The 17,839-nt window shown below is 38.6% G+C and overlaps 1 protein-coding gene across 1 annotated transcript in view; it reads right to left on the reverse strand.

The window, feature by feature from the left end:
* Positions 1–631: 631 nt before the first annotated feature.
* Positions 632–17,839, reverse strand: part of FLVCR1 (FLVCR choline and heme transporter 1) — a 35,976-nt gene continuing 18,768 nt past the window's right edge. Inside the window, exons 4-10 of the mRNA XM_007988489.3 lie at positions 16,575–16,642; positions 14,593–14,696; positions 12,300–12,410; positions 11,700–11,805; positions 11,037–11,148; positions 5,165–5,232; positions 632–4,998 (exon numbers count right to left, since the gene is read on the reverse strand). Of these exons, the coding sequence (XP_007986680.1) occupies positions 4,924–4,998; positions 5,165–5,232; positions 11,037–11,148; positions 11,700–11,805; positions 12,300–12,410; positions 14,593–14,696; positions 16,575–16,642 (644 nt within the window). The 3' untranslated portion in view covers positions 632–4,923. The remainder of the gene's footprint in view (positions 4,999–5,164; positions 5,233–11,036; positions 11,149–11,699; positions 11,806–12,299; positions 12,411–14,592; positions 14,697–16,574; positions 16,643–17,839) is intronic.

Raw genomic sequence — 17,839 nt, forward strand, 5'->3', positions numbered from 1 at the left:
AGGGTGTGCTGGAACTTCTACATTGGACTTCTGGATTCCTACAAAAGAACTATCATCTGAAAGTACTGGTAAAAATCAATGCTTCTGTGGAAGAATGATGATACAAAGCTCCTATTCTGCCATCGTGCTAACATCACTCTCTAAAGTTATTTTTTTTTTTTTGAGGCGGAGTCTCGCTCTGTCGCCCAGGCTGGAGTGCAGTGGCCGGATCTCAGCTCACTGCAAGCTCCGCCTCCCGGGTTTATGCCATTCTCCTGCCTCAGCCTCCCGAGTAGCTGGGACTACAGGCGCTCGCCACCGCGCCCAGCTAGTTTTTTGTATTTTTTAGTAGAGACGGGGTTTCACCAGGTTAGCCAGGATGGTCTCGATCTCCTGACCTCGTGATCCACCCGTCTCGGCCTCCCAAAGTGCTGGGATTACAGGCTTGAGCCACCGCACCCGGCCTAAAGTTACTTTTAAAGGAATAAAATATTTTAGTATCTATTTTAGCCCTGACCCTGGTAGACTTTGTTTCCCTATTTTATGTTCCATGCACTACCTCATTCCCTCATTCCCATTCTGAAATTTTGTAATCCCTTTAAACTCCCCATGTGTACCTAAGCATCAGAATTTTTCAAAAAGTCATAGCAAATTAACATAAAAAAATAAATTTATTTTGAGTCTGAAATATTGAAGAACAAGCATACAGATAAACAGTACAAAGAGCAAAAATTAGAACATGAGTAATGACTTACGACACAGGCATTTTTTGAGCTATTGCATACAGACACATTTTTACATATAAACATTTTTTAAAGACATCTCTCCAACATTCTCAATAGGCAAGAGCTGTATTTGTGACATTTATAATAAATGCTACAGCTTTTAAAACATCCAGTTTCTTTCCTAAATCATTTGATTAAAATTCACACAAGTGATGATTACCTATTCCATTTTCCGAAAATATGACATACAGTCATGCGCCACATAATGATGTTTCGCTCAACAATGGACCACATATGACAGAGATCCTATAAGATTATAATGGAGCTGAAAAATTCCTATCACCTAGTTATGCCACAGCCATTGTTACATTGTAGCACAATGTATTATCTGTTCTGTGTTTAGATTACACAAATACCACTGTGTTACAATTGCCTACGGTATTCAATACATGAACATGCTGTACAGGTTTGTAGCCTAGAAGTGACAGGTTTTGCCATATAGCCTAGGTGTGTAGTAGGCTCTACCACCTAGGTTTGTGTAAGTACACTTCATGATGTTCACACAATGATGAAATCACCTAACGACAAATTTCTCAGAATATAGCTGTCATTAAGTCACATATTACTGTAGATTTATAACATTCTTGTTTGACATATTACAGACAACTTTCACTCAAAATACAGAAAAATTATCAATTCATTTTGCATTCTGTCACATATTTCACCTCCTTTCTAACAAGGAAAAATACACAAACATATATGTATATGCTTTTCAGAAATAAAGTATTCTAAATTTCATTTGTAATTTGTTTAAAACCTCAGGAACTCAACAAGTACATGATTAGTTTAAACAACACTGATAGTTTAAAAACAAAAACAATTATTTGGGGAGAGACCTTAAAATATATTTTTGGCTGTTTTTTACCTGTAACGTAAATATCAAAAGAAGTAATGATTGGACATACTCTGCTTGAGTTACCCTCAACTGACTGTTGTCCAGGGAATTTTTCTCTGGCTGGATTCAAGTTCCTGTGATATAATAATTTGGTCTATTCCATGATTAATAGCATTTAATATTTTGAAAAGATCTTTGAGATCAAACTGAACACATCCATTTCATGGATGAGGAAAATGCTGCCCAGAGAGGTTTAATGACTTGTCCAGAGTTATAGGAACGTACAGAAACACATCCAGGACATGGACACAGAGTTCCTGATTCTTAGTCAAATTCTTAAGGTAACACATTCCCCAGGGTCAGATTCTACATAATTTACAGTAAGTTGATTATAAAGAATGCTATAATTTCAATATATATCAATGCATATATTCTGCCTGATAAAGTTGGGATACTTGTCCCTCCAATCTCATGTTGAAATGTAATCCTCAGTGTTGCAGGGTGGCCCTAATGGAAGGTGTTTGGGTCCTGGGAGTGAATACCTCATGGCTTGGTGCTATTCTTGCAGTAGTGAGTGAGTTTTCACAAAATCTGGTTGTTTGAAGGTGTATGGCACCTCCCTGCTCTCTTGCTCCTGCTTCGCCGTGACATCTCTGCTCCCACTTAGCCTTCCACCATGAGTAAATCTCCCTGAGGGCTCCCCAGAAGCCGAGCAGACACTGGTGCCACGCTTACACAGCCTGCAGAACCGTAAGCCACTTAAACCTTTTTTATTTGTAAATTACACAGTCTAAAGTATTTCTGTTCTTTTTTTCCTAAAACAGAGTCTTGCTCTGTCACCCAGGCTGGAATGCAGAAGTGCAATCCCAGCTCACTGTAGCCTCCGCCTTCCAGGTTCAGGCAATTCTCATGCCTCAGCTTCTCGAGAAGGTGGGACTACAGGCGTGTGCCACCATGCCCGGCTAATTTGTGTGTGTGTGTGTATTTTTAGTAGAGATGGGGTTTCACCATGTTGGCCAGACTGGTCTTCAACTCCTGACCTCAAGTAATCCACCCACCTCAGCCTCCCAAAGTGCTGGGATTATAGGTGTAAGCCATCGTGCTCGTCCTCAACCTCAGGTATTATTTATTTATTTGAGACAGTCTCACTTTATCTCCCAGGCTGGAGTGCAGTGGCATGATTTCAGCTCACTGCAACCTCCGCCACCCGCATTCAAGTGATTCTCCTGCTTCAGCCTCCTGAGCAGCTGGGATTACAGGCGCCTGCCACTGCACCTGGCTAATTTTTGTATTTTTAGTAGAGACAGGGTTTTACCATCTTGGCCAGGCTGGTTTTGAACTCCTGACCTTGTGATCCACCTGCCTCAGCTTCCTAAAGTGCTGGGATTACAGGCATGAGCCACAGCCACAGCGCCTGGTTTATTTTATTTTATTTTATTTATTTATTTTTTTAGTAGAGATGGGGTTTTACCATGTTGGCCAGGCTGGTCTTGAACTCCTGACCTCAGGTGATCCACCCGCTTCGGTCTCCCAAAGTGCTGGAATTATACGCATGAGCCACCACGCCTGGCCCAAGTATTTCTTTATAACAATGCAAGGATGGCCTAACACACTGCCTAAATCAAAACTGCTATTCACTTCAAGGGTATTCATTACCTGACTAGCTTTTTTGGGTGCATATGAACATAATGTAAATTCTATGGCTGATCAAATGTCATTACTATAAAGATACCCCCCATGAGCTCAGAGTCAGGACATCAACAATACTGAGCCTCTCACTGTAAACATGACACAGTGGTAGGCACTGTGGAAATATATTTGGTCCTATTTTCCCTACCTGAGCATGTAAAAGAGCAGACAACTCCAACAGTGTGATGACGCTGCAGTGAAGAAAAGAATCCACTCCCTGGCACACTGATGGAGCATGTACCTGGGAAAAGTATTCCTCAAAGGAGAATGGTCATAAAAATGATAGTGCAGAATTCAAACAGCATTCAAGAGATCTCCACTAAATGGAGACATGTAGGCTATCTGAAGTTATTACAGATTTCCTTATTTCAGGAGTCTTCAAAGCAAAATATAGGATGTGATACAAGAAATCATGAAATAGCCAGTAACATATATGATGAAATTGTCTTATTAGAAAGTTACACATCAGGAAAAAAAAAAGAAGAGAGTTTAAAATTTAAAAAAGGCAATGGGTACAAAACTACTCTATCTCAAGTTGGAATGAAAAAAATACAGTGTTAGCATTTATCCATGATAGAAAGGCAGCACAGAAAAGAACTCAAGACAGAACGAGCCTACAACCAGGCTCCTTAATGAGAACATAATTCTAAGACCAAAGTCTGGGTAGAATCTGTACACAGAATAGTTTTTGTAGCCATTGACTGCATGTGTTAAGAAGTACTTTGTTTTTTTTTTTGAGACGGAGTCTCGTTCTGTCGCCCAGGCTGGAGTGCAGTGACCGGATCTCAGCTCACTGCAAACTCCGCCTCCCGGGTTCACGCGATTCTCCTGCCTCAGCCTCCCGAGTAGCTGGGACTACAGGCGCCCGCCACCTCGCCCGGCTAGTCTTTTTGTATTTTTTTTTTAGTAGAGACGGGGTTTCACCGTGTGAGCCAGGATGGTCTGGATCTCCTGACCTCGTGATCCGCCCACCTCCGCCTCCCAAAGTGCTGGGATTACAGGCTTGAGCCACCGCGCCCGGCCAAGAAGTACTTTGTAACAAGAGTACAATAAATGGGAAAAATCGTAGAGGTCATCTGAAAGCCTGATCCCAATGCTGTCCTTTGTGGGTGAGTAGTGTCATGTTGGTATGTTGTACTCATATGAAGTGGCTTGAACAGTTGGTCAGCACAGTGAAAAGGCAGCCAATTAGGAATATATTGTACATTTAGTTCCACTGGATATTTTAATATATAAACTGCATGAACTATTATATCTTATGGGGACTGAACACTCCATATTATCACTTTAAAAAGTCTTCTAAGCTTCCATTTTCTACAAAAAAGAAAAACATCGACTTTTAAAAAGTAAATGTCAAGAAGCTTACTTTCAGATACAATATAAGACTAAAAACTGGATACTGATTAGATAAACAACAGTGTTAACATGATGTAAACAGAAGAATTTTAAGAAAATTTCCCTTAAATTAACAATTAAGCAAAATAATAATTACGCATTTAGAGTTCATATGGTAATTTTCAAGTAAGTGTGTCTATTCTCCCACCACATACAAACCCAGTCTTGGTGCTCATATATCTCTCCAAGGATGATCACATTGTCCCCAATTACTACAGGATAGTAACTTTTCCTTTCTCTTCAAATTGCTGATTCTGACTGCTTGGACAACATAACCGTTTTTGATTCTTGGTCTGTGGGACTGTCAGCTGGTACCTATAAAAATAATCAGAAGATTAAAAATGTATAGCATCTGGCATATCCTATTATAACAGATCAACAGTTGACTCGGGGGAAAAATAGCTAAATAAAAAAACATGGTTTCACATTTATTCTATACATACTTCTCAACAGTATAATCATAAAAATATTCATTACTTACAGCTTTAACATCAACATTTGTAATTCCTATATTTATGTTGTGTCTTCGCAGATCCGACTTGATTAATGCTGAAACAGAGAGGCATCAATGGAGTTACTATAAACTGTTTTGTGAAGTTTTTTTAAAAAGCAGCTCAAAGTCTTTCTTGGTATTGTCAAATTTAATACACTGTAGTGTCATGATATTTAATAGCATCCCAATAGCCTGAAAAATAATAGTACCTCTCTGAAGTTGTTAACAATTAGTAAGTCATTCATTATCGAACAAACACGGGAATGCTAGCAACCAATGATACAAAAATAAAAAGTAATTCTTTTTATGAAAGGACTCTCCCATCTAGGGAAACTTTGACATGTAAACAAGTATAACAGTGTATGATAATTGCAAGGTATGGTGGGGAAGTGGGAGCAAAAAGTCTATGTCGTCAGCCAAAGGAAATTAGAGAAGGCTTTCCAGAGAAGACATACTTGATACTGGAAAAAACTGAGTAATAACTTGTCAAGCAGACAAGAGGAGAGGAAGACATTCTAGGCAGAAGGGAATGCAGGTATATCTCAGAGATATTGTGGGTTCAGCTACAGATCACCACAAGAGTGAATATTGCTGGGCACGGTGGCTCACGCCTGTAATCCCAGCACTTTGGGAGGCCGAGGTGGGTGGATCACAAGGTCAGGAGATTGAAACCATCCTGGCTAACACAGCGAAACCCCATCTCTAGTAAAAACAAAAAGTTAGCCGGACATGGCGGCACGCGCCTGTAGTCCCAACAACTAGGGAGGCTGAGGCAGGAGAATTGCTTGAACCTGGGAGATGCAGTTTGCAGTGAGCCGAGATCACGAAACTGCACAAATTTTTTGGTTTTCCAGTGCATAAAAAGTTATGTTTATACTATACTGTAGTGTATTTAAAGTTTGCAATAGCATTATGTCTAAAAAAAATCAATCTACATGCCTTAATTTAAAAACACTACTGGCCAGGCACGGTGGCTCATGTCTGTAATCCTAGCACTTTGGGAGGCCGAGGCAGGAGGATCACCTGAGGTCAGGAGTTCGAGACCAGTCTAACCAACATAGTGAAACCCCCATCTCTACTAAAAATACAAAAATTAGCCGGTATGGTGGTGGGCATCTGTAATCCCAGCTATTCAGGAGGCTGAGGCAGGAGAATCACTTGAACCCAGGAGGCAGAAGTTGCAGTGAGCCGGGATGGCGCTATTCCACTCCAGCCTGGGCAACAAGAGCGAAACTCCATCTAAAACAAAACAAAACAAAAAACACTTTACTGCTAAAAAATGCTAATTATTATCCGAGCCTTCTGCAAGTTCTCTTTTTGCTAGTGGAGGGTCTTGCCTTGATGTTGATGGCTGCTGACAGATCAGGGTGGTGGTTGCTAAAAGGTGGGAGTGGCTGTGACAATTTCTTAAAGTAAGACAGTGACGAAGTTTGCCATATTAATCAACTCTTCCTTTCTCGAAAGATCTCTCTGTGTGCAATACTTGTTTGATAACATTTTACCCACAAAACTTCCTCAAAATAGGAGTCAATCTTCTCAAACCCTGCCACTGCTTCATCAACTAAGTTTATATAATATTCTAAATCCTTTATTGTCATTTCAACATTTACAGCATCTTTACTAGTAGATTCCAACTCACGAAAACACTTTCTTTGCTTATCCATAAGAAGCAACCCTTCATTTGTTCAAGTTTTACCATGAGATGCAGCAATTCAGTTACCTCTTCATATTCCACTTCTAATTCCAGTTCTCTTGTTATTCCCACCATATCTGCAGCTATTTCCTCCACTGAAGTCTTGAACCCCTCAAAATCATCCATGAGAATGGGAATTAACTTCCTCCAAACTCCTGTTAATGTTAATAGTTTGACCTTCTCCCATGAATCAAGAATGTTCTTAATGGCATCTAGGATGGTTCATCCTTTCCAGAAAGTTCTCAATTTACTTTGCCCAGATCCAAGAGAGGAATAATTATTTCTGGCAGCTACAGCCTTTTGAAATGTATTTCTTAAAGAATAAGACTTGAAAGTTGAAATTACTCCTTGATCTATGGGCTGCAGAAGGGATGCTGTATTTCCAGGCATGAAAACAACGTTGATCTCCTTGTACATCTTCATCAGAGCTCTTGGGTAAACAGGTGAACTGGTCAAAGAGCAGTAATATTTTGAAAGGAATGTTTTTCTGAGTAGCAGGCTTCAATAATGGGCTTTAAATATTCAGCAAACCATGCTATTAACAGATGTACTATCAACTACAGGTTTCAGGTTCATTGTTCCATTGATAGAGCTTAGGCAGAGCAAATTTAGCCTAATTCTTATGGGCCCTAGGATTTTCAGAATGGTCAACAAGCATTGATTTCAATTTAAAGTCACCAGCTGCATCAACCCCTCACAGGAGAGTCAGCTTGTCCTTTGAAGCCAGACATTGATTCCTCCTCTATAGCTACGGCAGTCCTAGATGGCATCTTCTTCCAATATAAGCCTGTTTCATCTACATGGAAAATTTATTGTTTATTGTAGCTACCTTCATCAACAATCTTAGCTAGATCTTCTGGATAATTTATTTCAGTATCTACATCAGCACTTGCTGCTTCACCTTGCACTTTTATGTTATGAAGACAACTTCTTTCCTTACCTCATGAACTGACCTCTGCTAGCTTCCAGCTTTTCTTCTGCAACTTTCTCACCTCTTTCAGCTTTCACAGAATTGGACAGTTAGGGCCTTGCTCTAGATTGGGCTTTAGTTTCCGGGGATGTTGTGGCTGGTATGATCTTCTAACAAGACCACTCAAACTTTCTCCATATCAATAAGGATGTTGTGCTTTATCATTTGTGTGTTCAATGGAGTAGCATTCTTAATTTCCCTTAAGAATTTTTCCTTTGCATTAGCAACTTGGCTAATTGTTTGGTGCAAAAGGCCTAGCTTTTGGGCTTTCTGGGCTTTTGACATGACTTCCTCACTAAGCTTAATCATTTTTAGCTTCTGATTTAAGATGAGAGATTTACTACTCTTCCTTTCGCTTAAACACTTAGAGGCCATTGTAGGGATATTAATTCAGGGGTATTAATCAGGACCCCGATGTCAATATTGCATGTTTCAGAGAACAGGGAAGCCCAACAAGGGGAAGAGAGATATAGGAATGGCTGGTCAGTGGAGCAGTCAGAACACACAAAACCTTTATTAAGTTCGCTGTCTTTTATGGGTGTAGTTCATGATGTCCCCAAACAATTACAATAGTAACACCAAAGATCACTATCGCAGAAGACTATAACAGATACAATAATAATAAAGCTCTGTAGTAAAATACTCAACATATGAGAGAAATTCATTAGCATTTGAGATGGTAAAAGCATTAATGTAAAACTAATTTTAAAGATTTATTCTCACTTCTTATTTTTCAAGACTTGATTTGTTTGAATTAGTATTCATGAATCTCTTGTAAAAGTAATTTGAAAGGGGATTACAAAACTGCTCCCTTCTTTGGTATAACAATAATACTTTTTTTTTGAGACAGAGTCTCGCTTGTTGTGCAGGCTGGAGTGCAGTGGTATGATCTTCACTCACTGCAACCTTCGCCTCCCAGGTTCAAGCAATTCTTCTGCCTCAGCCTCCCAGGTAGCTGAGATTACAGGTGTGTGCCCCCACACCTGGCTGAATTTTTTTGTATTTTTAGTAGACACAAAGTTTTACTATGTTGGTCAGGCTGGTCTCGAACTCCTGACCCCAAATGATCCGCCTGTCTCAGCTTCCCAAAGTGCTGGGAATATAACCGTGAGCCACCACGTCCAGCCAATAGTAATAGTCTTAGATAAGATATAGTACTTGCCTAGAAATTAAGAACCAACATGGAATTACTTATGAAAGAATAGTTAAATATTACATATTTATTTAATATATTGTTAATATATTACATATTTTACAGTTTTGTATGTTTCGTTTTACTAATTGGATAGGGGGAAAAACTCCCTTGTGATAAGATGGTTTTTCTTTGAGGAAACAGACTACACTCACTTTCCTTTAGCTTAAGGAATGAATGCTCAGGTTCCTATCATTCATAAAACAATGAGTGAGCAACCTTAGGTAGTTGTGTATATCCAAAATCTTTATCACTGGTGAGATTTCATATTGAAGGTTTCACAAAGAATGATCAGGTATTCAACAAACAGTAGAAGAAATTCTGATTCACATCTTTCTGATAGATTCTGTCCTCCAACTAAGTTATAACCAGATCAAAGAAGCACAATCTCTCTTGGTATCTGCAAGGAACTGATTCCAAGAACCCGCCTCAGATACCAAAATCCATGAATGCTCAATTCCTGTATATGAAATGGTGTAGTATAAGTTTGTTCAACCTGTGGTCTGCAGGCCATATGTGGCCCAGGACAGTTTTAAATGTGGCCCAATACAAACTCATAAATTTTTTTAAAACATTATGAGCTATTTTGCAATTTCTTTTTTTAGCTCATTAGCTATCATTAGTATTAGAGTAGTTCATGTGTGGCCCAAGATAATTCTTGTTCCAATGTGGTCCAGAGAAGGCAAAAGATTGGACCCCCCTGGGTAGTATTTATATATAACATACACACATCCTCCTACATACTTAAACCATCTCTAGATTACTAACACCGAATACAATGTAAATAGTTGTTATACTATAATGTTTAGGGAATGATGACATTTTAAAAGTCTGTACATGTTCAGTGCAGATGCAACCATCCATTTTTTTTCCAATTAATTTCAACCCACAGTTGAATCCACAGATGAAGAACCCACGGGATACACAAAGGGCTGACTATAATCTCTCCTGAATATACAAAGCTTCTGTCCCTCACGATGGTAAAGGGATACAGAAGGAAATTCACAAAGTAAAATAATACTACAAGCCAGCATGCACCTGGAAATACTTCTGAACATAAGTCTTGCTTCCAAATCTATTGTACACCCATGTGCATGGACAAACTATGGATAAAAATTCTTTGGCATTCTCTTTCTCTGGAGATTGAGCACTATTTTCTTTCCTGCCCATGTCTATGATGACTATACCTGAGAAGTATAAGCACTAGCTAAGGATTCCACATACTATTTCCACCACTACCACTTGACTGCTTACCACCTCTACCACATTGTAACAGTAGAAACACGTGTTAGGCATGTCCCAGGTGCCAGACACTAGGAACTTTTCATGAACCATTTCAATTAATCCTCACGGTAACCCTATAAAGCAGGCTTTAACGCTCTATTATATAAATGAGGAAAGGAGGACGTGAGAGGTTAAGCAACCTGTCTAAAGTCACACTCCCAGTGAGCAGCAGAATCGCAATTTGAGGCCAGGTCTTCCCAACTCCAGGTCTTCACTACTCTTTTTTTTGAGACAGAGTCTTACTGTTGCCCAGGCTAGAGTGCACTGGTGCAAACTTGACTCACTGCAACCTCTGTCTCCTGGGTTCAAGCGATTTTCCTGCCTCAGCCTCCCAAGTAGCGGGGACTACAGGTGCGCGCTACCACACCTGGCAAATTTTAGTAGAGATGGGGTTTTGCCATGTTGGCCAGGTTGGTCTCAAACTCCTCACCTCAAGTAATCTGCCCGCCTCTGCTTCCCAAAGTGCTGGGATTACAGGCATGAGCCAACGCACCAGGCCTTTACTACTCTTTTTACAACAGTTTTGCTTGCTATGCAGAGTAACTATATTGAATTTGAAATCTGCAAAATGAATAGATTCATGTCCTTAGAAGAAAACAAATAATGTCCTGCTTTTTCCCTCATTTTTTCCCCTTGAGTTCTGCCAAGCTATTGAGAAGCAATATACATGAAAATTAACACATGACACAAGTCCTTTTGCCAGGCAAACGCCCTAATTTACCTGTTAAAATGATGCCTATAAACATCCAGACACAGAGAAAAATGTTTCCTGCCTTAGGACCATAATCTGATGTGAGCTTTCCTTGAGCCAATGTGAACAAAATTCCAAATATCTAAAATACAATAAGAAAAATAATTTGTTATTAAGTTTACTTATTTAAAACAAGTATAAAGTTTTCACCAGAACTTTTCTTAACTTATTGTTTATATGATTTGTTTTCTAGAAACATTCATTGAAAAGTTGAATTATTAAACAAAAACCATGGTCAGGCTGGGCACAGTGGCTCACACCTGTAATCCTAGCACTTTGGGAGGTTGAGGTAGGCAAATTGCTTGAGCCCAGGAGTCCGAGACCAGCCTGGACAACAAGGTGAAACCCCCTCTCTACAAAAAATAACAAAAAACATTTAGCTGGGCATGCTGGTGTGCACCTGTCATCCCAAATACTCTGGAGGCAGAGGAGGGAGGATTGCTTGAGCCTAGGAGTTTGAAGCTGCAGTGAGCCATGATTGCACTACTGCACTCCAGCTTGGGTAGCAGAGCAAGACCCTATTACCAAAAAACAAAACAACAACAACAACAAATAAAACCATGGTCAAACTCATTACTCACTAGAATATCTGGTACAGTAATCATCTCAGGTTTAGAGAAATCAGAGGTTTACCTGTGCAGAAGCATTAAGAAGACCAGATGAAGTACCTTCAGATTCAGGGTAAGTGATTTCAACAGCAAATTCAAAACCCAAAGGGAGGTAACCAGTCATGAAGAAGCTAGGAAAATAAATCCAGAATTACAGAAAGAATTATCAGAAGGTCACAATCACATACTGATGTAATCATTCTGCATCTCAGGCTTATTCTAATGACCAAATAAGTGAATATTTTGAAGTTGCTATGTCAAAGTAAGGAACTATTATTATTGACCAATCAGCTCAAGGTTACAGAACTGGAAGCAACAAATACCAAATTTTTTTCTGAGAAAAATTTACTTCTAGTTTTGTAAGTCAACTGTCTTTGTAACCAAATAAACTTACACAGATTAAGTAAGGCTTATCCATTTTTTTTACCTATGGTATACCAAAAACCAATTTTAAAGAATTTTAATAGTTCTTAAGAATTACATGTTTATATGCATAGAATGAATCCTTAAAGTTTAAAATATTGAAGAACCTTTGGATGAACTTAAAAAATTAGAGACCAGAGTAATAATACTTCAGAATTATAACAGCATGCTATCACTCCTCCTAAACACATCTGATACTTACCCAAGCACCCCTCCAGTAACAAACACGATGATAATGTATCCAAGGTCCAATGTGAAAGTAAAGATAACCATTCCAATAAAAGACAAAATATAAACTATCAGAGTAGTCTGTCTAAAACAAAAACAACAAAGTTGTTAGTATTTCGTCTAATTCTCCTAGACATATAAAAATCACCACTCTCATTTGTTCAGTAAAGAATCTTTGTTTTCAAATTTTACCGCTTCTTGTCTATGGAAAATGTATCCACCAAAGCATAAATTTTAAAGCATTTTTAACTTAAGATTCAGCAGCATCAGGAAACAAAACCACACCGTATCGAATGCTCAGACGGGGATACTTTTTTATGAATAAAATCATTTTTATGCCACCAAATGGGATAGTTCCCTATTCACATTTCAAGATTCGGATCAAATTCTACCTCTTCCAAATGCCTTCTGGAACCACACCAGCTTATAAGGGTCTCTCTTTCTTCCAAATTCCTTTGTCATTTTGGTACTATAAAACTGATGACATCTATTTTAGTTTGTTATATTATTTAACTTTTCACATGTGAATGCCTTATTTGCTCCATTTAGACCACAAACATGTTAACAACAGGGATCACATACTGCTTGCCATAATTTTCATCTAAGAGAGATGCACATAACAGGAGTTTGGCGAATGAATGGCAGTTACCCTGAGAAGAAAGCCACAGTGGCAAAGAACACACGTCTATGCCGATCAAGTTTTCTAAATGTATAATGGATGAAAAACTTAAGGAATTTAATCCTTTACATACGCTTCCTTCATCTATAAATCAAGTAGGTTTCACTCTAAGCTATCAGTTTACAATAATGAAGCTAAGGTAAGTGTTGTCTTAAATTATGGAAAAATTATCTTGGAGAATTTCAAGATTAGAGATATTTTTGGTAGGGTTTAGACTAATAATATCAAATATATCTTGAGCCTTGAAAGGTGCACGGGACACAGTTCCATATTTCATTCATTTATTCATTAATAGTTTCATTCATTCATTTCCAAGTACAGGGGGAAGTTTTGGCCTGTTAAAGAATGTGGTGATTCTTTTAACTCCCAAAGCAAAATATGCTGCCTCTGAAACCCTTTCTTAGTCTCCCAGTTGGTATCATTTATTTTCTTTGGTATTAGCATTTTGGTGGCTCCACATAATGTACAATTAACAGAATATATTCTTTCTTTCTTTCTTTTTTTTTTTTTTAGACAGTGTCTTGCTCTGTCACCCAGGCTGAAGTCCAGTGGCATGCTATCTCAGCTCACTGCAACCTCTGCCTCCTGGGTTCAAGCAATCTTCCTTCCTTAGCCTCCTGAGTAGCTAGTATTATAGATGCCCGTCACCACACTCAGCTACTTTTTGTATCTTCATTAGAGATGGAGTTTTGCCATGTAGCCCAGGCTGGTCTCCAACTCCTGGCCTTAAGCAATCTACCCACCTTGGCCTCCCAAAGTGCTGGGATTACAGGCGTAAGACATTGTATCAAGCCAGCACTTTCACATTATGCATTATATTACAGTTAACTGGTACTATAGTCTGGGGGTACTTTAGCCAAAAAGTTTTTAGCAAAATAAAGCCTTATGCTCAACGATAATTTTTTGATCGGAAATAATTATTTTTGTTTTTGTATTTAAGCCCACAACATAAGAAAAGAACCAGATAGGCCGGGCATGGTGGCTCCTGCCTGTAATCCCAGCACTTTGGGAGGCTGAGGCGGGTGGACTGCCTGACCTCAGGAGTTCAAAACCAGCCTGGGCAACATGGTGAAACCCTGTCTCCAAAAAGTCAAAAAATTAGCTGAGTGTGGTGGTGCACACCTGTGGTCACAGCTACTCAGGAGGCTGAGGTGGGAGAATCACTTGAGCCTGGAAAGCAGAAGTTGCAGTGAGCCAAGATGGTACCACTGCATTCCAGCCCGGGTGACAGAGTGAGACCCCACCTCAAAAAAAAAAAAAAAAAGACAAAGTCTATCAAAAGTCAAATATTTCTCAGAAATGGCTCTTTTTAGAATAGAAATAATTCCTTCTGAAGTGGTAGGTATGAGTATTGTTAGAAAGAAGGGATTCATAAGGTATCCAAGTTCTCAAAATTGAAATAAATGTGACCAATAAAATAATACAATACATAGAGTATTGAAACACTTAAATGAAGAGAACCTACTAGTGTTTAGAATCCATATCTAAGTAATAACATGTTTTAAATTTCTTAAAATAAAAAGCAAATTGTCTTTTAAAACCAAAATACCTTTGGTTACACACCATACATGTATTTACTTTCACTTACTTGTATGTTTTGGTATAATCCAGCCATAAGCCACAAAGAACAGAGCCCACCATTCCAGCTACTACTAGTGTTAGCCCAATCCTTCCAGCATTGACTTCGTCTCCCTGAAAACAATTTGCATAAGAAGTTGATCAAATAAATGGATTAACTAATTCAGATTCTTCACATTCCCACACCTTTTCATAGTCAATGAAAATAATTAGATAAAACTAAGCACACAGTAGGAAGATTTAGTACACGTGTTAGGGTGGGAGGGGAGGGCAGGTAAAGAATATACATAAGCATTACATTTTAAAACAAGAAAAGAAGCCTAAAATAATAGAAGAAATAAAAAAGGAAAAATTTCCTTAATCCTCTATGGTTAGAAGTACAATGATTTTTGTGAGGATTCTTAAGTATAGATAGTCATGTGTTCATGATGACATCTAGCTCAACACTGACTCATATATATAGTAGTGATCCCGTAAGATTATAATACCATATTTTTATTCTACCTTCTCTGTTTAGATATATTTAGATACACAATACTTACCATTGTATTACAACTGCCTACAATATTCAGTAAAGTAACATGCTATACAGGTTTGTAACCTAGGAGCAACAGGCTATACCACATAGCCTAGGTATGTAGTAGGCTACACCATTAGGTTTGCCTAATACACTGTATTATACTCACACAACAATGAAGTACACTGTATTATATTCACAACAATGAAACTGCCTAGTGAATTTCTCAGAAGGTATCCCTGTCACTAAGCAAGGTATGACACTGTATAGATATCTCAAAAGGAGGTTAATTGATAGCTTTTACATAATACAACTGCTTTACCCTTTCAAAAGCAAAGACACGTCAATCGGAACTTGATATTTATTTATCTATATTTATGCTGAGTTCCCTTAAAATGTTTTGTCTTTTTCCATATAACCAATCATATTATTTCCTAAAAATAAACTTAGGTATCATCACAGGGATAGTAACTTCTGCTTTCCATATTGTGTGGTTTTTTTTGTTTGTTTTTTTGAGGTGGAGTCTCACTCTGTCGCTAGGCTGGAGTGCAGTGGTGCTATCTTGGCTGGGATTACAGGTGTGGGCCACAGCGTCTGGCGTGTTTTTTGTGTTTTTTGAGACAGGGATTCCCTCTTACTGCCCAGGCTGGAATGCAATGGCACGATCTCGGCTCACCGCCACCTCCACCTCCCAGGCTCAAGCGTTTCTCCTGACTCAGCCTCCCGAATAGCTGGGATTACAGGCATGCGCCACCACGCCCAGCTAATTTTGTATTTTTAGTAGAGACGGGGTTTCTCCATGTTGGTCAGGCTGGTCTCAAACTTCCGACCTCAGGTGATCCTCCTCGGTCTCCCAAAGTGCTGGGTTTACAGGTGTGAGCCACCACGCCTGGCCATACTGTGTGTTTTATAAACTGGATTAAATATGTTAAATTAAAATGATAGGAGGCCATTGTTTTGGAGTGAGCTCCCACACTAGACCCAATAGACCAGACCACACAGAACAGTGTCACTAGTGCTAGGTGCCACATAATCAAACTGAAATTTAAAATGGGCCACTTTTCCAAAAAAAAAGAGATTCATAAGCAACCTGTCAGATGGGGCCCAGTCCCCTTTGTTTTAATCCTATAAGGAAAGTAACTTTGTAACAACGAATCTGCTCTTTGCTCCTTGTTTCTGCTTTCTTCAGTCTTTTTCTGTCTATAAAGCCCATCTCCTCTGCTCAGCTCATCAGTACTTTTCTAAATCTTTAGATGGGATGCTGTCCAATAAAGGAATCGATAATAAAAGCCAATCAGATCTCTAAAGTTGTGGAAATTTCATTTTTTAACAAATATATTCTCAATTAAAACAAATGTAAATATTTGATAGCAACAATGTCATAATCCTTAATCTCATGACCCTGCTAACGACAGTTATATTGCTAAAGAAAAATTATTGGCCAGGCATGCAATCTGACACAAGCAGAAGCTTACCTCAAAATATGTCAATATCATTTGATTTAATAATGTTGAGACTGAATAAAAGGCACCAGTCATGATACCTACAATAATAAAGATGATGTTAAATCATGATATCTACAATAATAAAGAGAATACTAAAATGTGTCATTTACCAGTTCATGAAGTGACATGGAATATTATGTGACAATTGTGGAAATATATTTCTTTTTTTTTTTGAGACGGAGTCTCGCTCTGTCGCCCAGGCTGGAGTGCAGCAGCACAAACATAGCTCACTGCATCCTTCATCTCCTGGGCTCAAACGATTCTCCTACCTCAGCCCCACAAGTAGCTGGGACTAGAGGCACAGGCCACCGTGTCTGGATAATTTTTGTATTTTTTGTAGAGATGAGGTTTTGCTACATTGCCTAGGATGTGGGTCTCCTTTTATACCTTTCAATGTTTTATAATTTTCTCTATGAAGTTCTTTTCGTATATTTATTCTAAGATATCTTTACAGTTTTAGTTGCTATTATAAAAGATATCTTTCATAGGAATACAATACTTATAAATACATAGGAATGCAATTGATATTTTCACATTGTCAGCTATTTAGTAACTTTGCTAACTCATTCTTACTAGTTTTAATAGCTGTCTCTAGGTTCTTTCCTATTATTTTAATAGATGGATGATCACCAAACATTTTCTGTAAAGCACCAGGTAGCAAACCTTTGTTAGCTTTGTAGGACATATGGTCTCTAATGTAACTAATGTAACTACTCAACTCTGCCCTAGTAGTTCAAAAGCAGCTATAGACAATACGTAGACAAACAAAACTTTAATATAAAAACAGGCAATGGCCAGATTTGGCTCATGGGTCACGGTTTGCTGACCTCTGATATGCATAATTATAGTATGAGCAATAACATCTGTTTTCTGTTTCATATGCCTTTTATTTCTTTTTTCTTGTGTTACTGAGCCAGCCAGGACCTCCAGTTAGATGTTGAACGGAAGTGACGACAGTAAATATCCTTAAGGATACTTCTTACTGATTCTTAAGGAGAATGGCTCTAATGTTTGCCTTTAGTATAATACTTGCTATAGGGTCTTTGTAGATAAGCTTTATCAGGTTCAGAAAGTTCATTTGTTGGCACCTAATTAAACTGAAGAGCCTCTGCACAGCAAAAAACAGAACAAAACAAAAACTATCATCAGAGTGAACAGACGACTTACAGAATGGGAGAAAATTTTTGCAATTTATCCATCTGACAAAGGTCTAATATCCAGAGTCTACAGGAATT

The sequence above is a fragment of the Chlorocebus sabaeus genome, chromosome 25, assembly GCF_047675955.1.
Source record: "Chlorocebus sabaeus isolate Y175 chromosome 25, mChlSab1.0.hap1, whole genome shotgun sequence".
Lineage (NCBI taxonomy): Eukaryota > Metazoa > Chordata > Mammalia > Primates > Cercopithecidae > Chlorocebus > Chlorocebus sabaeus.